Below are 18590 nucleotides of genomic sequence, written 5' to 3' on the forward strand. Positions count from 1 at the left end.
GATGATTACAGTGAGCTCTTAACAAGTCAAAATAGTATAGTGTAGTTTCAGGATATAGAATTGCGTACTAATTTTTTCATGTGCCCTTTGAGCTAAATCCTAACATAGCTTAACATCCTGAAGTATGGAAGAGTATCTGAAAAATTCTAAGTGCTATATATATAAAGTTCAAATCTTCATATGATGGAAAACCCTCCATAAACGTCTCCCAATGATGAAGTTACTCTACCATCGCTTTTCAAACACTAATTCAACGTGTCCTAAATGCTAATCTGATGTTGAAATCATTAACTATTGTATTTTTACATATCCAAATTCAAAGAAAATTTGGAAAAGTAGCCCACTAATAGTTAATCCATTCAATAATTTTATGCAAGGATGGAAATCAATTAACTCTTACCTAAAGCAGCAACGGAAGGGAAAGAGGGATCAACAGTTGCTGGCTAATCTTTGTTGGAGTGTATGAAAATCAAGAAATTTCTTTATTTTTGAGAACACCAAATTGAATCCCATGGAGATAATGAGAGCAGTTGACCGTCTCTGCCACATCAGTGTCGTACTAGAAGGTAAAGTGCGCCTGTGATGTTTGAGTTTTCTCTCTTTTTCACGTTATTTCTTTCTTCATCTATTAGCAATTTATTTGCCTCTATTAAAACTATTAAATTAGTTTGGGTAATAACTTTGGAGTCTCTTTTTTTATGTGCTATAGTCTTATAACTTGAACACTTATTTTCTTATAGCTATTATCTTTGATTAAAAAAAAAAGTATTCAACAAATTACCGTTGTACATTAATACTATATATATTATGAACATTTAAAAAATTTTCAGTTTTTTTTTGTTATAAAAGAAAAAAAATATCAAGATAGTAGAATATATTAATAAAGATATAATTATTCATATATTTTTATTAATTTAAATTTTTAAAATAAATAATTTCATGACATATATGATCATACAAGAAGTAAATTAGATTAGATTTTTTCTAATATAGAAAAAATTATATATGTTGCCTAGTGTTACTAGAAGAAGTAAATTAGATTAGATTTTTTTTAATATAGAATTGTAATTTTTTTAAATTTTTATTTTGGAAGTTGAATTTTTTTTTTAAATGTTACATTCATATTTTATTATGTACATAATCCATATAAATCAATGGAAGGTTAATTTTTTAGTATTTTATTTTATTTTAAAGATTAATTTATTAATATTTCTATTTTATTTTCTACTTTTTCTTTTTTTTTTATTTGAAAAGGATTAGGCCACGCTTTGAAAGTGTAACGACAAGTTTTCACTTTTGGTACGCTTTAAAAGCGTGGCTGTATGTCTATTTTTTGGCACGCTTTAAATAGATAAAAGCGTGGCAAAATGTAAAGCGTGCCAACAAATCGAAAAAAACGTGACGATAGATCAACCGACACGCTTGCAGATGTGACCCTTTCAAAAGCATACCGGTAGCTCCAAAAGCGTAGCAAAAAGCTATTGGTACACTTTTTTGCACTTTTCGACACGCTTTAAAAACATGGCAAAAAACTTATTTTCTTGTAATGAACGTGTACATACCTTACAGACAAATATCATAAACTTATTTATATATATATATATATATATATATATATATATATACACACATATGCATAAATGAAAAGGTTGCTAAAACAAAATAACATAGAAGCCAAAGAAAATGTGTTTATCTAATTAACATGAGAATTAATATGGAGAATCAAGCATTATGTAAACATCATCATCATGATGTTTATGATTGTATGGGAATAGCTTTGATCGAGAGATTGAGCCTTACCCAACGTAAGTCCAAAGTTCTCAGACATATCCAAACCCTCTTCCTCATCTTCATTTGCTAGCTTCCAATCATAACAATGAAGTAGTGATGCCAACAAAATGTGCACAGCCCTATAAGACATTGGCAATCCAGAACAAATTCTTTTTCCAGCATCAAATGGAATTAGTTCAAAATCATGTCCTTCAAAATTAATCTCACTTTCTAAGAATCTTTCAGGCATAAACTCATTAGGATTTGTGCAAATACTTGAATCTCTTCCCATAGCTCATACATTGACCTAAACTTATGCATTTTTAGGCACAATGAAGCCACATAGTTCAACACCCTCTTGTGCTTTCTGTGGTACCAATAATGGGGTAGGTGGGTGTAAGCGAAAAGTCTCTTTTACCACTGCTTTTAGAAATGGAAGTTTCTAAATATGTTTTTCTTCAAGTTGTTCATTTTTTCCAAGGACATGTTCGTTGAATTTCATTTCTAACCTTTTCAATGTTTTTTGGGTTTCTTAGTAATTCTGCCATTGCCCATTCTATGGTGTTTGTGTTGTTTCTACTCCACCCAATAATAAAATCTGAAATAATTAATTAGAAAAATCAATAAATTGATTAAAAAATTAATTTTATGTTTTTATTAATTATTTAAAAATTAGTATAATAATTTTAATTTTATATTTTATCATTTATTTACTACAAAACTTTTCATCACTAGAAAAATCGTAGTTAGTTGGCCAGTAGTCAGAAATATTATTAGTCAATTTATTTGAAATTATTTTTTATTTTAAATTTTAAATTATAAATTTAAATATTAAATTATAAATCTTAAATCTTAATTTTTTTAAAAAAAATAAGAATTTAAAAATAATTTTATAATAAATATTGACTAATATTAATTAATTAAAAATTAATTTTTTATATTTATTATTTTAAAATATATAAATATGTATCTATATGTCCTGCATGTGCCATTCAATTATTTCATCAAACTGTATAACAAAGTTATTAAATTTGCTCTGAAAAATGTCTTTTCCATGAACATAGAGGATACAAATACATGACTAAGGAAGGGACATTTTAAAATGTCTTTACATTCTCTCTTCTACTTCTTCTGTAATTAACACACAGATGCTACAAATTCACAGTAGGTATAAGCACTTGAAAATTAATTTCTATTGTCTTCAAGATATACGGTCAACAAAAGAATTTGTTTGGTTGTCGGGTACCGGACGGATCGGTTGATGATTCGAGGTGGTGGAAAACGCCTTCCTGGCGTGCTGCTGAGCTGGAGGTGGATTAGCCGAGCTGCCGAGGTCTCAATATAGAGAGTGGGGGGTGTCACCTGCAAAGACACTCCGACGCTCTAGTCAGTCAAGTGCGCAGGTGGAAAGTGGAAAAGTGGTATGTGACGTACCTTGGGGGGTAGGACCCTCCCCATATATACCGTATCAGAAGCGGGTCCCACAAGGGCCGAATCCACCTTCCTCGAAGCTTCCATATACAGCTGTGATGGAGAGCTGTCCAGGACGCGTGTCCGGGTCAGCCTTTGGGCACCTCGCACCAGACCGTTCAGGTCGGGTGGTTCGTAGGTCGGGCCGGCCCATGTCACATTTGGGCCAGGACATAACAGTTCTCCCAACGCGCCAGTAATAGTCGTGAGGGTTGTTGGTGGCGTGTTATCTCTTTTTTCACACGTTGTCGCCAGGTCGGCCATCCATGGAGAGGATATGCCTCTTGCGCGCGTGTCTGTTTGTTGCTGGGATGACCGTTCGTCGCCTCGTTCCTCGCGCAGAGCATTAAATGCTCATAATGGGCTAAAAACCATGTGTGCAAAGACTATCTTGCCCCTAGGCTTTTCGCGCTTCTTTGAGTGGCAGTTTTAAAATAGTTTTGCGTTTTGTTTTAGCATCCCTCATACCTTCGCTCCAGCCATCTCCATCCTCTTCTTCTCCAAAAATTTCCAGAGTGCTGTTCTTGCCTTCTCCCTCAAATCTTCATAATCAATCTAGGAAAGCATTCATTTTTTTATTTTCCGCTTTGTGTTCATTTTGCTTTTGCCATTGTTTCTTCTATATGCATGATGTTTGCTTGATTTTGTATGGTGGATGGCCTTTAGTGTCAAGTAGGTGTGTTAGGGGGGTTACCATTCCAGGGTAGGCTTTTGTCTGGATTTTGTTTTAGCCATGCTTGATTTTAGTTGCAGAATAGGTTAAGTGTAGTTTCTGGGTTTTTCTGAGCTCCCGACCTCATAGACTAACCAAGTGGTACCCCCACTGTAGGTATGCCTCGCATCGTCTCCCGAGCTTCTACCTCCAATGCGGATTACGACCCATATGCTTGGGTGACTTCCGACTAAAGGGACTCCCCGAACCAGATGGGTGAGGAGGAGCTAACCGAGTTTCGTCAGGCCGAGTATCTGTGCGGGAGCACTGACGAGGAGGCCAACTATGACGTCTTTGTGCCTGCCCCACACAAATGGCTGTACAAACTCAATTTCTACTCTCCCCAGATCGCCGATTGAATCTGGTTTTACAAGTCCATGTTTACCCAAGTGGGAGTTCGCATCCCTTTCTCTGCTTTCCAGATGGCACTCCTTAACCGGAATTTCGTGGCACCGTCGCAGCTGCATTTAAACAGTTGGGCCTCTATCCGCTATTTCGAGATGGTGTGTGAGTACCTCGAGCTGCCAGTGTCCGTCAACGTTTTCCTTTACCTTTTCATCCTCACAAATCCTTCCAAAGAGAGGAAGGCGAGGAAGCGGTTTATGTCCTTCCGATCTGCCCAGGGCAGGAGGATTTTCGGTTTGTTTGAAGATTCTTATCACGGGTTCAAGGACAAGTATTTTAAAGTTCGTCCCGTCAAAGGTCGTCATCCCTTCTGGCTGTCACTAGAATGGGAACGCCTCATCCCGACCTATTGGAGTTTCGGGGCAGGGTCTAATTCTTTCATTAAGGTGTCATACAAAGGGTTGTCCGATGTGGACAAAAAGACTGCCGATGTGTTGTTGGCCATTTTTGGGAAGAACCACGTGAACCCTCACCTTCTTATGGGTGATTGGGAGGTCGCTAGAAATTATATTTATGAATAGTTTTAACTTGTATTCTTTACTTGTTGCTCTGCCTTGCTTTACATCTTCATGACTAAACGGTTTCTTTTTCCGCTGCAGTGGGGATGTCTACTGAAGAAATGGATCTCCAGGATTTGTTCCAAACCTTTCTAGCCGAGAGTAATGAGGAGACGGTCGACGAGAGTGTCGGTGGTTTCGTCTAGGGATAAGGACAAGGCTCCATTTGCCCAGGAAGCCGGGACCCAGGAGGTCGAGGCGCCAGTCCAGGATCCCGAGGGTTCGGTCTCCAATCCACCAACCGATGACGACGTGGAAAAGGTTCCCCACCCCAAGAAGAGGAAACCGTCTTCTAGTCCCGAAGGAGCTCTCACTGTGATGGAGAAAAATTTCGACGCCGGGAACTTCATAGATTCCCAACTGCTTCCTAGTACGGAGGAGCATTTCTATGAAACCAAACTTACTGGGCAGGCGAGGTGGATGTATCGCACTCTCCTTCGCGGTGCCATCATAGCTCGGAAGGCCGAGTTTGAGTTATCTGGAATGCAGTCCATGCGTAGGAAGCTTGAATCAGTTGCAAAGGCTAATAATGATTTCAAGGTTGAAGTCGAAACTCTTCAGGAGCAACTCTCCCAATCTGATGAGAAGCTTTGTGCTACCGAGGAGAGAGCCTCCTTTGCTGAGGAAAAGCTACAGGCGTCTGATGCCACCGTTGGAGGGTCAAGTCAATACTGCTCAAGGAGGGTGGCTGCCATGGAGAAGGAGCGCGATGAGGCCGTCTCGTCGGCCGAGGCTGCTCGGGCCGAGCTCGCAAAGTGGAAAGTGAAGTATAAGGAAGTCGTGAAACAGGGGAAAGGCGCGATCTTGGCGACTGAGGAAGCCCTTAAAGCCCAGGTTAAAGTCGTAGCTCCTGACTTCGATACGTCGGCTATCGGGGTCTTCAAGACAATCAAAGACGGTAAGATCGTTGATATGCCCAAAAAATAATTTCCTTTTGCATCTTGTGGGTTGGGTGACTTTGTGGAACTTATGGAACCTTTGTTTTTAATACACTTTGATGGCCGCTTGGTTGGCTCGTGATTATTATCTTTTTGTTCATTTGATAGCGTTTTCGTTTTGCTTTGTTACCGTTTTGTTGGTATTGGCTTGTCGCTCGTGTTCGTTTTATTGTATTATTGGTATTTTGGCGAAGCCGAGGCGAAGCCGGGTCGTGGCTTTGCTGTAGCTGTTTGCTATGGCGTTAGCTTAGAGGGCTCCCGGGGTGATCAGTCCCGAGGCCGCGTACTGTTGTCCCGTTTAACACGCATTGCGAGGAACTTTGTTGTTTGCGTGGCGACTGAGTAAAGAAAGGTAAACGGAACAAGTGAAAATTTTGACAAGTAAACTTTAATCGATAGTTAAACAAGTCTATTGTCATAACAAAGGTACTTATCAAAAGTGAACTACTTAGCTCATTTGGTCGCCTGATCGGCGTGTTTGAGCTAGGAATGAAACCTTCTCAAGTTGTCCACATTACAAGTTCTCGGGATCTCCTTGCCATCGAGCTCCTCCAACTTGTAGGCGCCCCTGTCAATCACCTCTTTGACCCTGTAGGGGCCTTTCCAGTTTGCCGCCAGTTTGCCTTACCCTGGGGCCGGCAACCCGATGTCGTTGCATCTTAGGACGAGGTCGTTTTGCTCAAATTCTCTTTTGAGCACTTTGGTGTTGTAACGCAGGATCTTTCTTTGCTTTAGCGCTACTTCTGCCAAATGGGCTATCTCTCTAGCCTCATCTACTAGGTCTTTTTCCACAGCTTTTTCTACTCCCTTCAGAAGTAGTCGTGGGCTCGGCTCGCCTATCTCGATGGGTATCATTGCATCCACCCCGTGTGTCAGGCAGCAATGGGTTTCTTTCAAGGACGACTGCTCTGTTGTTCGGTACGACCAGAGGACAGAGGCGAGTTCGTCGGCCCATGCACCTTTTTTGCCGTCCAGCCGTTTTTTGGGGCCTGTCAATATGACCTTGTTTGTGGCCTCGACCTGACCATTTGTCTGCGGGTGTTCTACCGAAGAGAATTTCTGCTTTATGCCCAGACCGGTGAGGAACTCTACGAACTTCTTGTCAGTGAACTGCGTCCCGTTGTCTAAGATGACGACTTTCGGGATGCCGAATCGGGTTATAACCAGCCTCCACATAAACTTTCTATAATTGGATGAGGATATGCTGGCTAGCGGCTGGGCCTCTATCCACTTGGTGTAGTAGTCAATGGCCACTATGAGGTATTTGACTTGCCCTGGGCCAACCGGGAAAGGTCCCAAGAGGTCGACTCCCCACTGTGCGAAAGGTTGGGAACACGTTAGCAAGCTTAGTTCGAAAGCCGGTGCTTTGTGAAAGTTGGCGTTCTCTTGACACTTGACGCATTTTCTCACAAATTCTTTGGAATCTGCCATCATTGATGACCAGTAGTATCTGGCTCGGATGAGCTTCCTCGCTAGGGCTTTGCCCCCGATGTGGTGGCCGCAGCACCCTTCGTGGACTTCTCTGAGTACGTAGTCCATCTGGTCAGGATGCAGGCACTTCGATAGGAGCTGGCTGAGTCCCTTTTTAAACAGTTGTCCCTGAATGATCGCGTATTTGGCTGCCTCCCTTCTCAATGCTTTAGCTGCTTTTTCGTCGTCAGGAGGTTTGCCACTTTCCAGGAAATTAGTGATGGGATCCAACCAGGAGGGACCCAGTTTTGTCAAGTGGAGGGCAACCGCTGGCTCCTTTACCATGCCCTGGATGAGAGATCGGTTGCCGACTCCCGGTTTCGTGCTTGCTAGCCTGGATAGGAGGTCTGCCCGTGTGTTCCTTTCCCTTGGAACATGTTGGATTGTGACCTCCTCGAATAGCTTTCTCAACTCCCTGACCTTCTCTAAGTACTTCTGTAACAGCGAGTCTCTGGCTTGGTAGCTTCCATTCACTTGTGAGGTAACGACCTGTGAGTCGCTACATACTTCCAGCCTCGTTGCCCCGACCTCCCTGGCTAGGGCTAAGCCTCCCAAGAGGGCTTCGTACTCTGCTCGGTTGTTCGATACGGGGAACTCGAATTTGATCGATTGTTCATATATGACCCCAGATGGGCTTTCCAAGATGATCCCGGCTCTCCCAGACGCTTGGTTGGAGGCCCCGTCCACGTGGAGCCTCCACCGTATGCTCGTTTCTTCGGTTGGGTCCCCTGTCACTTCTACCAGGAAGTCTGCCATTGCTTGTGCCTTAATCGCATGCCGAGGTTCGTATCGTAAATTATATTGGGAGAGCTCAATGGACCAAGTCATTATTCTTCCCGCTAAATCGGGTTTTTGGAGCACTTGCCGGATTCCTTGGTCCGTTCTCACGACAATCTGGTGGCCCTGGAAGTATTGCCTTAGTCTACAGGAAGATGTCAGGAGTGCTAGTGCTAGTTTCTCCAGTTTGCTATACCTCAGCTCCGCTCCTTGTAGCGCTCTGCTCACGAAGTAGACTGGTTGCTGAGCCTTCCCCTCTTCCCGCACCAGAACCGCTGCAAGGACTTCCCCCGTTATGGCCAGGTATAGGTATAGCAGTTCTCCGTCCTTAGGCTTCCCGAGTACCGGAGGTGTTGCCAAGATCTCCTTGAAGTAATTGAATGCTTCCTCACATGCAGGAGTCCATTCAAACGCTATACCTTTTCTCATCAGGTTGAAGAAGGGTAGGGCCTTCGCTGCTGACACTCCCAGGAAGCGGGATAACGTGGTGAGCCTTCCTACCAGCCTCTAAATGTCTTTGACACAGCCCGGACTCTTCATTTGGAGTATTGCTTGGCATTTTTCAGGGTTGGCTTCCACTCCCCTTTGGGTTATCATAAATCCTAGAAACTTTCCTGCCTCCATGGCAAAGGCGCACTTGAGCGGGTTGAGCCTCATGCCGTGTTGTCAGAGGGATGCGAACACATTTCCCAGGTTGCTCAGAAGGTCGTCAGGCCGTGTAGTCTTTGCTAGGATATCATCCACATAGACTTCCACCGTTTTGCCTATGAGTTCGCTAAATATCTTGTTCACCGGCCTTTGGTAGGTGGCCCCTGCATTTTTCAGCCCGAATGGCATCACCTTGTAGCAATAGATTCCTTCCGATGTTATGAATGCTGTTTTGTCCTTGTCAAGCCAGTGCATCGGTATCTGATTGTAGCCAGAATAGGCATCCATAAAGCTTAGATACCGGTACCCCGCCGCCGCATCGACGAGTGCATCGATGTTGGGAAGGGGGTAGCAGTCTTTGGGGCATACTTTGTTGAGATCGGAGTAATTCACACACATCCTCCATCTCCCGCTGTTCTTTTTTACCAGAACTACATTGGGCAGCCATGTTGAGTAGTCTAGTACTCGGATAAACCCCGCTTCGAGGAGACTGGCCGTTTGCTTGGCCACCTCCTCCGCTCTTTCCTGCGACATCTTCCTTCTCCTTTAAGCCACTGGTCGGGCTTCTGGCTTGACGACCAAGTGATGTGACATGAATTGGAGGTCTATCCCCAGCATATTGGCTGGCGTCCAAGCGAATAGATCACCATTGGCCCTAATCATTTCCACTAAAGGTTCCTTCAATTCATGTGGGAGGTTTCTGTTCACGAACGTGAACTTCTCCTCCGTGTCGCCGACCCTAAACTTTTCCAGGTCCCCCTCTGGCTCGGGTCTAGGGTTGTCGCCGACTCTAGCATCTAGGTTGACGAGGAACACTCCTGACGCTTCTTTGGACTTCTTTCTCAGGGAGAGGCTGGCGTTGTCGCAAGCGACTGCCGTTTCTAGGTCCTCTCTTATGGATCCCACAGCTCCTCTATCCGTGACGAATTTCATTACTAACATTCTTGTGCTGATCGCTTCCTAGAGGTCATTGATGGTCTTTCTCCCCATGATGATGTTGTAGGCCGTCGAGTCTTGGAGGACTACGAACTCCGCCATCACCGATCTTCTCTCTCGACCCAACCCTATGGAGACAGGTAGGGTCACTGTTCCATCAGGCTTTATGAAGTGGTCGCCTAAGCCTACTACACCGTGCTGGTGGGTTTTTAGGTCGGCTTCCCGGAGGCCCAAAGCATCGAACACGTTGCGGAACATGATGTTCGAGTCAGCGCTGGTGTCCACGAGGATCCTTCTAACCAAGCCTGTTCCCACCCTGGCCGTGATGACCATTGGTGGGTTCTCCGTGATCTCCTCGAACCACTGGTCGTCTGGTCCAAACGATATGGGTGGGGTCCTTTTCAGATTTAGCGCGGGGCTAGAGGATGAGATCGCGAGGACCTTGGCATCCTTCTTCTGCGCTGACTTCGACCTTGGAGCTGCGTCTTTTGCCGTTACCACGTTCACAATGGTAAGGTCGTGCTCATTATCTTCTGACTCGTGGCGTCGCTTCGCCACGCGAGTTCTGTCCTCTCCCTTGCGGTCGCAATCTCGCCTCCTCGACTCCCTGATGAGGTGGGAGAATTCGGCCAGTTTTCCGTCCCTGATCGCTTGTTCCAGCGCATCCTTCAGGTCAAAGCAATCCTGCATTTTGTGCCCGTAGCCTTTGTGATAATCACAATATAAGTTTTTATTTCCTCCTGTCCGGTCCTTCAGAGGTCGGGGCTTCGACAGGATCCCCTTCTCGGCTATCTACTGATAGACTTCTACGATGGGAATGGTGAGGGGGTGTAATTGGTGAACTTCCCAATTCGAGGGAACGGCCTGGGTGTCTTGCTCGGTCGGCCATCTCTGGCGTGTTCCTTCTGTCTTTCTCCGCTACCATGTTGCTGGCTTTGGTTGTAGGAGGGTTGTCGTTTGTTGGCGACTACGACCTGGCTGACTTCTTCATCGTTGATATACTCCTTGGTCACACCCTGTATCTCTTGCATTGTCCATATCGGCTTCGTGGTGAGGTGCTTCCTGATGTCCTCATTCAGGAGCCCGTTCGTTAAGCACAGGCTGGCCACCGAGTCGGTTAGGCCGTCGATCTCTAAACACTCGTCGTTGAACCGGTCCAGGTATTTCCTGGTCATCTCCCCGGGCCTTTGGGTCACCCCAAGTAGGTTGATCGGATGCCTTGCCTTCGCGATTCGGGTCGTGAATTAAGACAAGAAGGCACGGCTAATATCTGAGAACCTAGAGATGAATCCCTACGGGAGGCTGTTAAACCACCGTATCGCGGGTCCGGCTAGGGTGACCGGAAAGGCGCGACACCGGACCTCTTCGCCTACCCCTTCTAGATTCATCATGGCCTCGATGGCCGTCAGATGCTCCTGGGGATCTTGTGGGAATCTTGTGTTCCATCGTACCTCATGTCCGTCGGCTTGTCAAAATGCTTTGGCAGTCGGACCTCGAGGATGGAGCGATGGAAGGGGGTTGCACCCATTATCACGGGTTGTCGTGTCCTCTCGGACCTGCCTTCGTTCCCCTCCCGTTCTTTGTCGGTAGCTCGCGTTCTTCTATTTCGGGCATATATGAAGGGATCACGTCGTCTCCTCGGGAGTTCACTGTCTCCCTAACTACTTCCTGTTTCATATATTGGGGTGGACGCGCGCCGAGAGTGGCTTCTCTGGGAGGTCCTCCCCCGACTCTCGGGAGAGGGGGAGTAGCTTGGGTCAGAGGTTCGCTGGGTACGTTCCTGCTCCGCCAGTTGACGCTCCAGGTTCTGCACTCTGTGGCACAGTTCCTGCATTATTCGGGCACTATCGTTGCCGGTTCTTCCGAAGGGGCGCCTTTCAACGGCCCGGGTGGACGTCCCAGTTCGTCGCGGGGGGATCTCGTGCGTTCTCTAGAGGTCGCCGCGGAGGCTGCTGCCCCCTGGGCTCGGCCCTGCCACCGAGCTCCGCTGCACCGGATGTGACATCCATTCAGGTATCCCCACAGACGACGCCAATGTTCGGTTGTCTGGTACTGGACGGATCGATTGATGATTCGAGGTGGTGGGAAACGCCTTCCTGGCGTGCTGCTGAGCTGGAGGTGGATTAGCCGAGCTGCCGAGGTCTCGATATGGAGAGTGGGATGTCACCTGCAAAGACACTCCGACGCTCTAGTCAGTCAAGTGCGCAGGTGAAAAGTGGGAAAGTGGTATGTGACGTACCTTGGGGGAGGAGTAGGACCCTCCCCATATATACCGTGTCAGAAGCGAGTCCCACAAGGGCCGAACCCATTTTCTTCGAAGTTTCCTTATACAGCTGTGATGGAGAGCTGTCCAGGACGCGTGTCCGGGTCAGCCTTTGGGCGCCTCGCACCCGACCATTCGAGTCGGGTGGTTCGTGGGTCGGGCCGATCCATGTCACATTTGGGCCAGGCGGTAACAGAATTGTATGCGGTGAATATTCCCCTTAGGATATATCAAATTGCAAACGTGTTTAGTAAACATTTGTCTATCCATCTATTTACTAAACATTTGTGTTTGCTTGAATTTTGTATAGATTTTTTTTTCTAATTTGTTATATGTTATTTTTTTATTTTTTGGAGTTTATCAAAAATTAAATTTTAATTTTTTTGATATAGAATTATTTTAATATACCATATTATGAAATCATTCATCCTAAAAATTTATACCGATAAAAAAAATAATATGAATGGTTATAATAATATTAAAGAAGAGATAACGACAATGTTAAAGAAGTGCACGTACAATAAGCGTAATTAGGTTGAACTTGATTTAAAATCATTTGGCTACCTAACTTCATTGTTAACTTAACGCACTAATTTTTGTGTTATAACAATGTAAAATTTGAAAAATAATTTAGTAATTCTAAAATGTACTTAATGTGTATTTTAGACGCTTATTTTTATCCAAAATTTAATTATAAATTTGATTATTTAAAGATGATATTATTTTATAGAAAAATACTAAAGAGTTATAAGAATTTATTATTTTTTGTCATCAGTTAATTATCAATTTAAAAGTATAGAATAATATGTTGTTGGATTATTAGACTAAAAATATTAAACTAAAAGAATTGAATTAATAACTAAGTGACGACTAAAAATAATAAATTTTGATAGTCTTTTAATATTTTTTTTATTTTATATACTAAAAAATATCAAATTCCTTAGCTTTCAGATACCGAAAAACAAAATACTAAAAACATGTCAAATAGAATATTATATGTAAATACATAAAGAATAATTTATTCTCCAATTTTCGGTTAATTATCTTAATTTACTTATTAGATTGTTGAATTATTCTACACCGACAATTTAATTTTGGTAATGGATATGCAGCTGATGGGTGGTGCAAATTTCCTTTCATCACCAATGTCCTGATCATCTCGGATGCATTATGAAGTAATCTTATAGGAATATTATTGGTGGTTAGTTTGAATATACGTATATGCATATAAGCCAAATTCTTATCTATCGAATATAAATGCATGACCAAAATTCGCCATTGAAAGATTTAAGGGGGGAAAAAAAATCAATGAAGTGTGGCACATATACTTGCTAGGATGGCCCTTACCAGTCCCAACGTCATGTGGCTTGAAGAAACGACTCCATCTGAGATTTGTAATCAGGTTAATGTGCTCATCTGGATATTTTGGGTGTCCAATCTTAACGAAATGTATATTTTTTTCAGAAAGATAGATTAGTAGAACTGTTTATATTGGGTTTAATTATTCTTAGTTTTTATAAGTTTATTAAATTTTTAGTTAAAATTTTATATTTTTTTAAAATTAAATTTTAATATTATTTTAATTTTATAATTAAGTCATTTTTATGTTAAAAATATTAAAATTAACAGAATATTTTTCGTAAAATACATGTGGTAAAAAATGTTAGAGTTGACTGTATATTTTTTATAAATCAAAGATTTAATTAGATTTATAATTATAGATATCTTTAATTTACAAAAAATATTTAGTTAACTTTAATATTTTTTATACTATTAAAGATCTAATTATAAAATTAAAAATATTACAAAAATTTAATTATAAATTTGATAAAATTATAATGATTAAAAAAATTAAACCTTTATATTATTATATCCAAATGAATGACGGATATTTGAGACAACTGAACGAAAGTTCTTTAATTAGATGTTTAATTAGATGATGATGATGATGATGATGATGATAATAGGTGTGGCATCAATAACTAACTTTTGAGTAAATGCATACATATCCATTATATATATTAACTAGCAGTTTGAATCTCAATGTCACAAATTTATTTTGAAAGAGAAAAATCTGCAAATACGTTTCTTCTGAAAAAAAAAATGTTATTATAAACTAAGACTCTATATCATAGCAGTTATTATACATAATATTATAATCAGAAATATTTAATAATAAAAAAATTTATTAAAAACAGTCAAAATTATTTTATTTAATATTTATTAATTATTATCTTATTTAACATTCAATTAGTAAATATTAAATAAGATAAATTTTAGTTATTTTTTATTTCTGTAATATTATCGTATATATTATAAATAATTACATAATCCACATGTTTACAACAGCTCCCAAAATCTCTTTAGTCTTCTCGTGATACAATACGCGCCACATTTTTGTTGGAGGAACTGATTTACTTTTCCATTGACCTTGCAAATTAAAAAAATATCTAGGCGGGGAAGCTTATAACAGTGTGTATGTTTTCAACAAATAAACAAAAATTATTAATTTATAGGCATAAGAAAAGTAATAAGCCTATATGACATACCAAATTACACTACAACAAACAAGGCTTTTCGCAACGGTCAAAAACCGTTGTCATAGATTGAAAAACCGTTCCCAAAACTTTAGGCAACGCTTTGGCAACGGTTTTTGACCTGTGGTATATGCGGCCGTTACCAATGCTCAAAGGCAACGGTTTTTTACCTAAGGCAACGGTAACAGAAAAACCGTTGCCACAGTTAGTGGCATAGACAACGGTTTTGACGGAAAGTTTTAGACAACGGTTTTGATCCGTTACTCAATAAGCAACGGTTTTGAACCGTTCTCTTTCATGACGTAACGGTCTAAAACCATAACTAGATAGGTAACGGTTTTAAACTGTTGTAGTTTTATTATTCACAAAGCCAACGGTTTTAAAACGTTGCCATTAGTGTCACTTTTTGGCAATGGTTTTAATATCATTGCCATTTTATAGTTATCTTTGACAACGGTTTTAACACCATTGCCTTTTATGACTTTTGACAACGGTTTTTTTATAATATAATTCTTTATTTATAAGAATTTTCTCGTGAATGAAATTTCCAACTTTTTTTTTAATTTAGTGTCAATAAATAACCTAAACTATTTGAATCAAACTATTAAAGAAAACTAATTGAACATTTACCATTAATTTTGACTTATAAAAATTGTTATAAGATCCACAATCACATTATATCATCATTGCAAAATAACATAATACTAATCTAGGTCATAACTACTTTTACTTATATATCATCATTTTTCAAAATACCATAATACTATAGCCTAAGGGTGGCAATTTCTTCATTTTTCTTCAACAAAATTGGTGTGGTAACTCAGCTTGAGTGGACTCTCTTGGCTTCAATGGCAACTGCTCCACATAAACAAAGTTGGTGTGGTAACAGCTTGAGTGGACTCTCTTAGCTTCAATGGCAACTGCTCCACATAAAGAACTAGAAAGAATCTTAAATCTGATCTTTATCTGTATAAACATTTTTGGCAGATTAGAAAACCTGGATACTAAGCATTAAAAAGACAAACACAAAGTTATGCAGATAGTTAACCAAATATCAGGGAAGGTATTTGTGAATACTAACCTTGACAGTCGCACTGAATCTAAATCATGAACAGGGAAAAATGCAGGCTGAACAGGTAAAGGATATGACTATCAAGAGTGAAGAATGTCAGAGTTAAAAAGATATTAAATCGCCAACGTCTAAATTTCTTCAGTGAGGGCAGAAAGTGGGGAGAATAAGTAGGCAGGGTCCACATTTCCCTGCATACCTATTCCACTACCCAATCTTCTTCTTCCATCTGCCATATCCACAGTCCAGTCCAGCCCAATAACATCAATTCCAGTATCTTTCATACGCTCAAGGAGGCCACCATTTCCATTTATATAAAGAACAATAGGTGTCTCAGGGCATCTTTTCTTGACCAAATCTACAATCTGGATGTTTAGAAATCAGTAAATGGCAAAAGAGGAAAAGATTTGGAACAATAGCATCTTGCGCCCAACGTTCAATTCGCAAATATTTTATGTTTTATAAATGATGATGATGCACTAACAGCAACCTAGTTTCAATTAAATAAAAAAGTTTGAAGGTGTAGCCTCTGATTTGGACTTTCTCTCCGAAATTCAGAAGACCAAGATCAATATCCAGTGAGCTTATTTACCACTGGATGCTTACAAATTACAAGCTCTTAGCTCATCTTATTATTTACCAACCAAATGACAATCATGAGAGCTTGGAACAAAACAATAATTTACATAAAACAAAACCTGTAATCATTACAAACCTTTGAAAGCCACACATGGTTTGTCTAGTTCAAATATTCAACTAAACAAATAAGCAAAAGTTGAAATACATACACTTAGGCTTGCTATGACATGGATCCCAAATAGAACAGTTTGAAAAATTAGAACACAATTTCAATAAGATGAAAATAAATTAGAACTATTTCTACATTACCTCTTTGATATAAGGCTTTGACCAGCGTTCCCACATATCAGGTGGTAGTTGTCCACCCCATGAATCAAATATTTGTATGCAGTGAGCCCAGACTTCACTTGGAAAACAACATAATCTGCTATTGCTTGCGCCAAATGAGAGAGCAGAGTCTGCAATAAATGTGGTGCTGTATAGCAGCCTTCACCAGCAGAGGATCTGAAGACAAAATCACCACAAAAATCATGAATTTCTCTTGCTTAAATGAGTATAATCAAAAAAATGAAAGAGTAATCAAGAGAAAGAAATGCTTATAACAGTCTCCCAAATTTGAACAATATTACTCATTTTTGTAAAACATACAAATGAATGTTAATTATTAACAGAACTTTTTCCCCTCTTTCTCCATGCCTTCAATCAATCAACTTCAACAGTCTCTATTAATTGATTCATCTCAAAGACTCAAAAATACCTGAATTACCCTCTCCTAGAACCTTATAACAATTTGCACCACTATCTAAAGCAACAAATTTGTTAAAACTGAATGCTATTAGGGACCAGCAATGTCACCTTTATTATCACACAAATAAAGTAGCTACAGAACAGATTAACTTGTATGGGCCATTTGGAAAATAAAAAACACAGCCATTTTCAATCATAGTCAACCAGACCCTAGAATAGCTATAGCAAATGCAGCAGTCCTAATAAAAAAGAGGCAAATAATCCAAAACAGAAAGAAAGAGCACCAGGAAGAAAATTACAAGTAGTGAAGACTGGTTGAAAGTTAACGTTGATGCTGCTTTCTCTGAAAAGAAGGGGACAAGGTCGTTTGCAATTATGATCAAGAACACATAAGGCCGAATCAGAGGGAATCAAGAGTGGGAATGATTGCGGGAAGATAGATGTAATAATTGAAGATATTCACTCCTTGAGCCACGAACTACCTTCATGTGGATTTAACACCTTAAGAGAAGCCACTACTCTATAGCTCGACATTACAAATCAAGGAGTTGTAGGTTTGAGGAATAATATTTCTTCAGCATAAGTAGTTGGGATTCTGTTGCTATTTTTTGAGGAGGACCTTATATATCACAATCACATCTTATGTTTGCAAATGATTTTATTTTATTTTGTAAAGCCAAGAAAACTCAAGTGCAAAGGGTTGTTTCTACTTTGGATTAGTTACTTAAAGTTTCAGGCATAAAGGTCAATTTTGACAAATTCAGAGCTCTTTGTTCTCAAAATGTATCCAAACAAAGAAAAGAGATCTTCGCAAGTATATCAACCATACGTTTTGCTAATTAATTGGGGAATTATCTTAGTGTTCCTCTTGTTGCAATGAATATAAAAGTAAAAGAACTAAACCACAATGTCAAGCTACTAATAATAATGAATAACTGACCTTTGCCAATGATCAGACCAAGTTGCTTCAAGGTAAGTGTATGTCTAGTTTGGTGAAATTGAGTATGAGGGCAATTGGAATCAAAACAAAAGCAGAGCAGCATTGCCAGAGAAATAATTACATACTAAATCAATCTTAAAATCAAAATAAAATCACAACAGCATTTCCAAATAACCAGTTACTAAATCAACATCAGAACAGCATTCTACCAAATCAACATTAAAATCAATATTAGGCGACAGCAAAGTAACTCGTAGGGTAAAGCTCACCAGGACAGTGGCGAGTTGCAGCAGAAACAGAGTGGCGATCCAGACGCCAACGGCGGCACACAGCTCAACAACGACGGCGAACCCAACCCCGCCAGCAACGGCTTGGCAGCAATAGAGGCAACCTCCTCCTCCCTCATCGTGTTTCTCTCTCTGTGCGAACCCTTTCTCTCTCTTCGAGCTCCTCAGTGGTGGCAGTGATGGGAGGTGCGACGGCGACGACGAGCTCGACGGTCAGGACCTTCAGCGGCGTTGATGGAGTCCTCGACGATGGTGGCTACTTCTCCTCTCTCGCACGCACTCTTCTCCGTCTCCACACCTCCGGTTCGCACGACGATGGCGGCGGCTCCACGGAACGGCGGCGACAGGCGGGCAGGGCGCAGCGACGGCGCGCTCTTCTCCCTCTCCTTCCCTTCTTCTTCCCCGATTCCCCCTTCTCTTTTTTCCATTTCTTTCGTTTCCTCTTTCCTTTTGTTTCGTTTTCGGTAAGTGTGTTCAGGGATTCA

General features: G+C 41.0%; 1 protein-coding gene and 1 pseudogene across 1 annotated transcript; both read right to left on the bottom strand.

Annotated features, from left to right (window-relative positions):
• Nucleotides 1–1729: 1729 nt before the first annotated feature.
• On the bottom strand, nt 1730–3394 carry LOC130963485 (cytochrome P450 76T24-like; annotated as a pseudogene).
• A 12289-nt stretch (nt 3395–15683) lies between these two features.
• LOC130963486 (uroporphyrinogen decarboxylase 1, chloroplastic-like) lies at nt 15684–18224 on the bottom strand. The gene is made up of 3 exons (XM_057889595.1): nt 18088–18224; nt 16441–16618; nt 15684–15917 (listed from the first exon to the last, which is right to left on the bottom strand). The coding sequence occupies exons 1-3, from the start codon at nt 18222–18224 to the stop codon at nt 15684–15686; spliced, it is 549 nt and encodes a 182-aa protein (XP_057745578.1).
• Nucleotides 18225–18590: the final 366 nt, after the last annotated feature.

This window comes from Arachis stenosperma, chromosome 2 (assembly GCF_014773155.1).
Source record: "Arachis stenosperma cultivar V10309 chromosome 2, arast.V10309.gnm1.PFL2, whole genome shotgun sequence".
In the NCBI taxonomy this organism is placed as follows: domain Eukaryota; kingdom Viridiplantae; phylum Streptophyta; class Magnoliopsida; order Fabales; family Fabaceae; genus Arachis; species Arachis stenosperma.

What these genes read in the sequence shown, in the direction of transcription:
- LOC130963486 (XM_057889595.1), bottom strand. Translation starts at nt 18,224, where the DNA reads ATGAGGGAGGAGGAGGTTGCCTCTATTGCTGCCAAGCCGTTGCTGGCG. An exon ending in TGCAACTCGCCACTGTCCTG is followed by an intron (nt 16,619 to 18,087) that starts GTGAGCTTTACC and finishes CTGCTGGTGAAG; the next exon opens with GCTGCTATACAGCACCACAT. An exon ending in CAAAGCCTTATATCAAAGAG is followed by an intron (nt 15,918 to 16,440) that starts GTAATGTAGAAA and finishes CTAAACATCCAG; the next exon opens with ATTGTAGATTTGGTCAAGAA.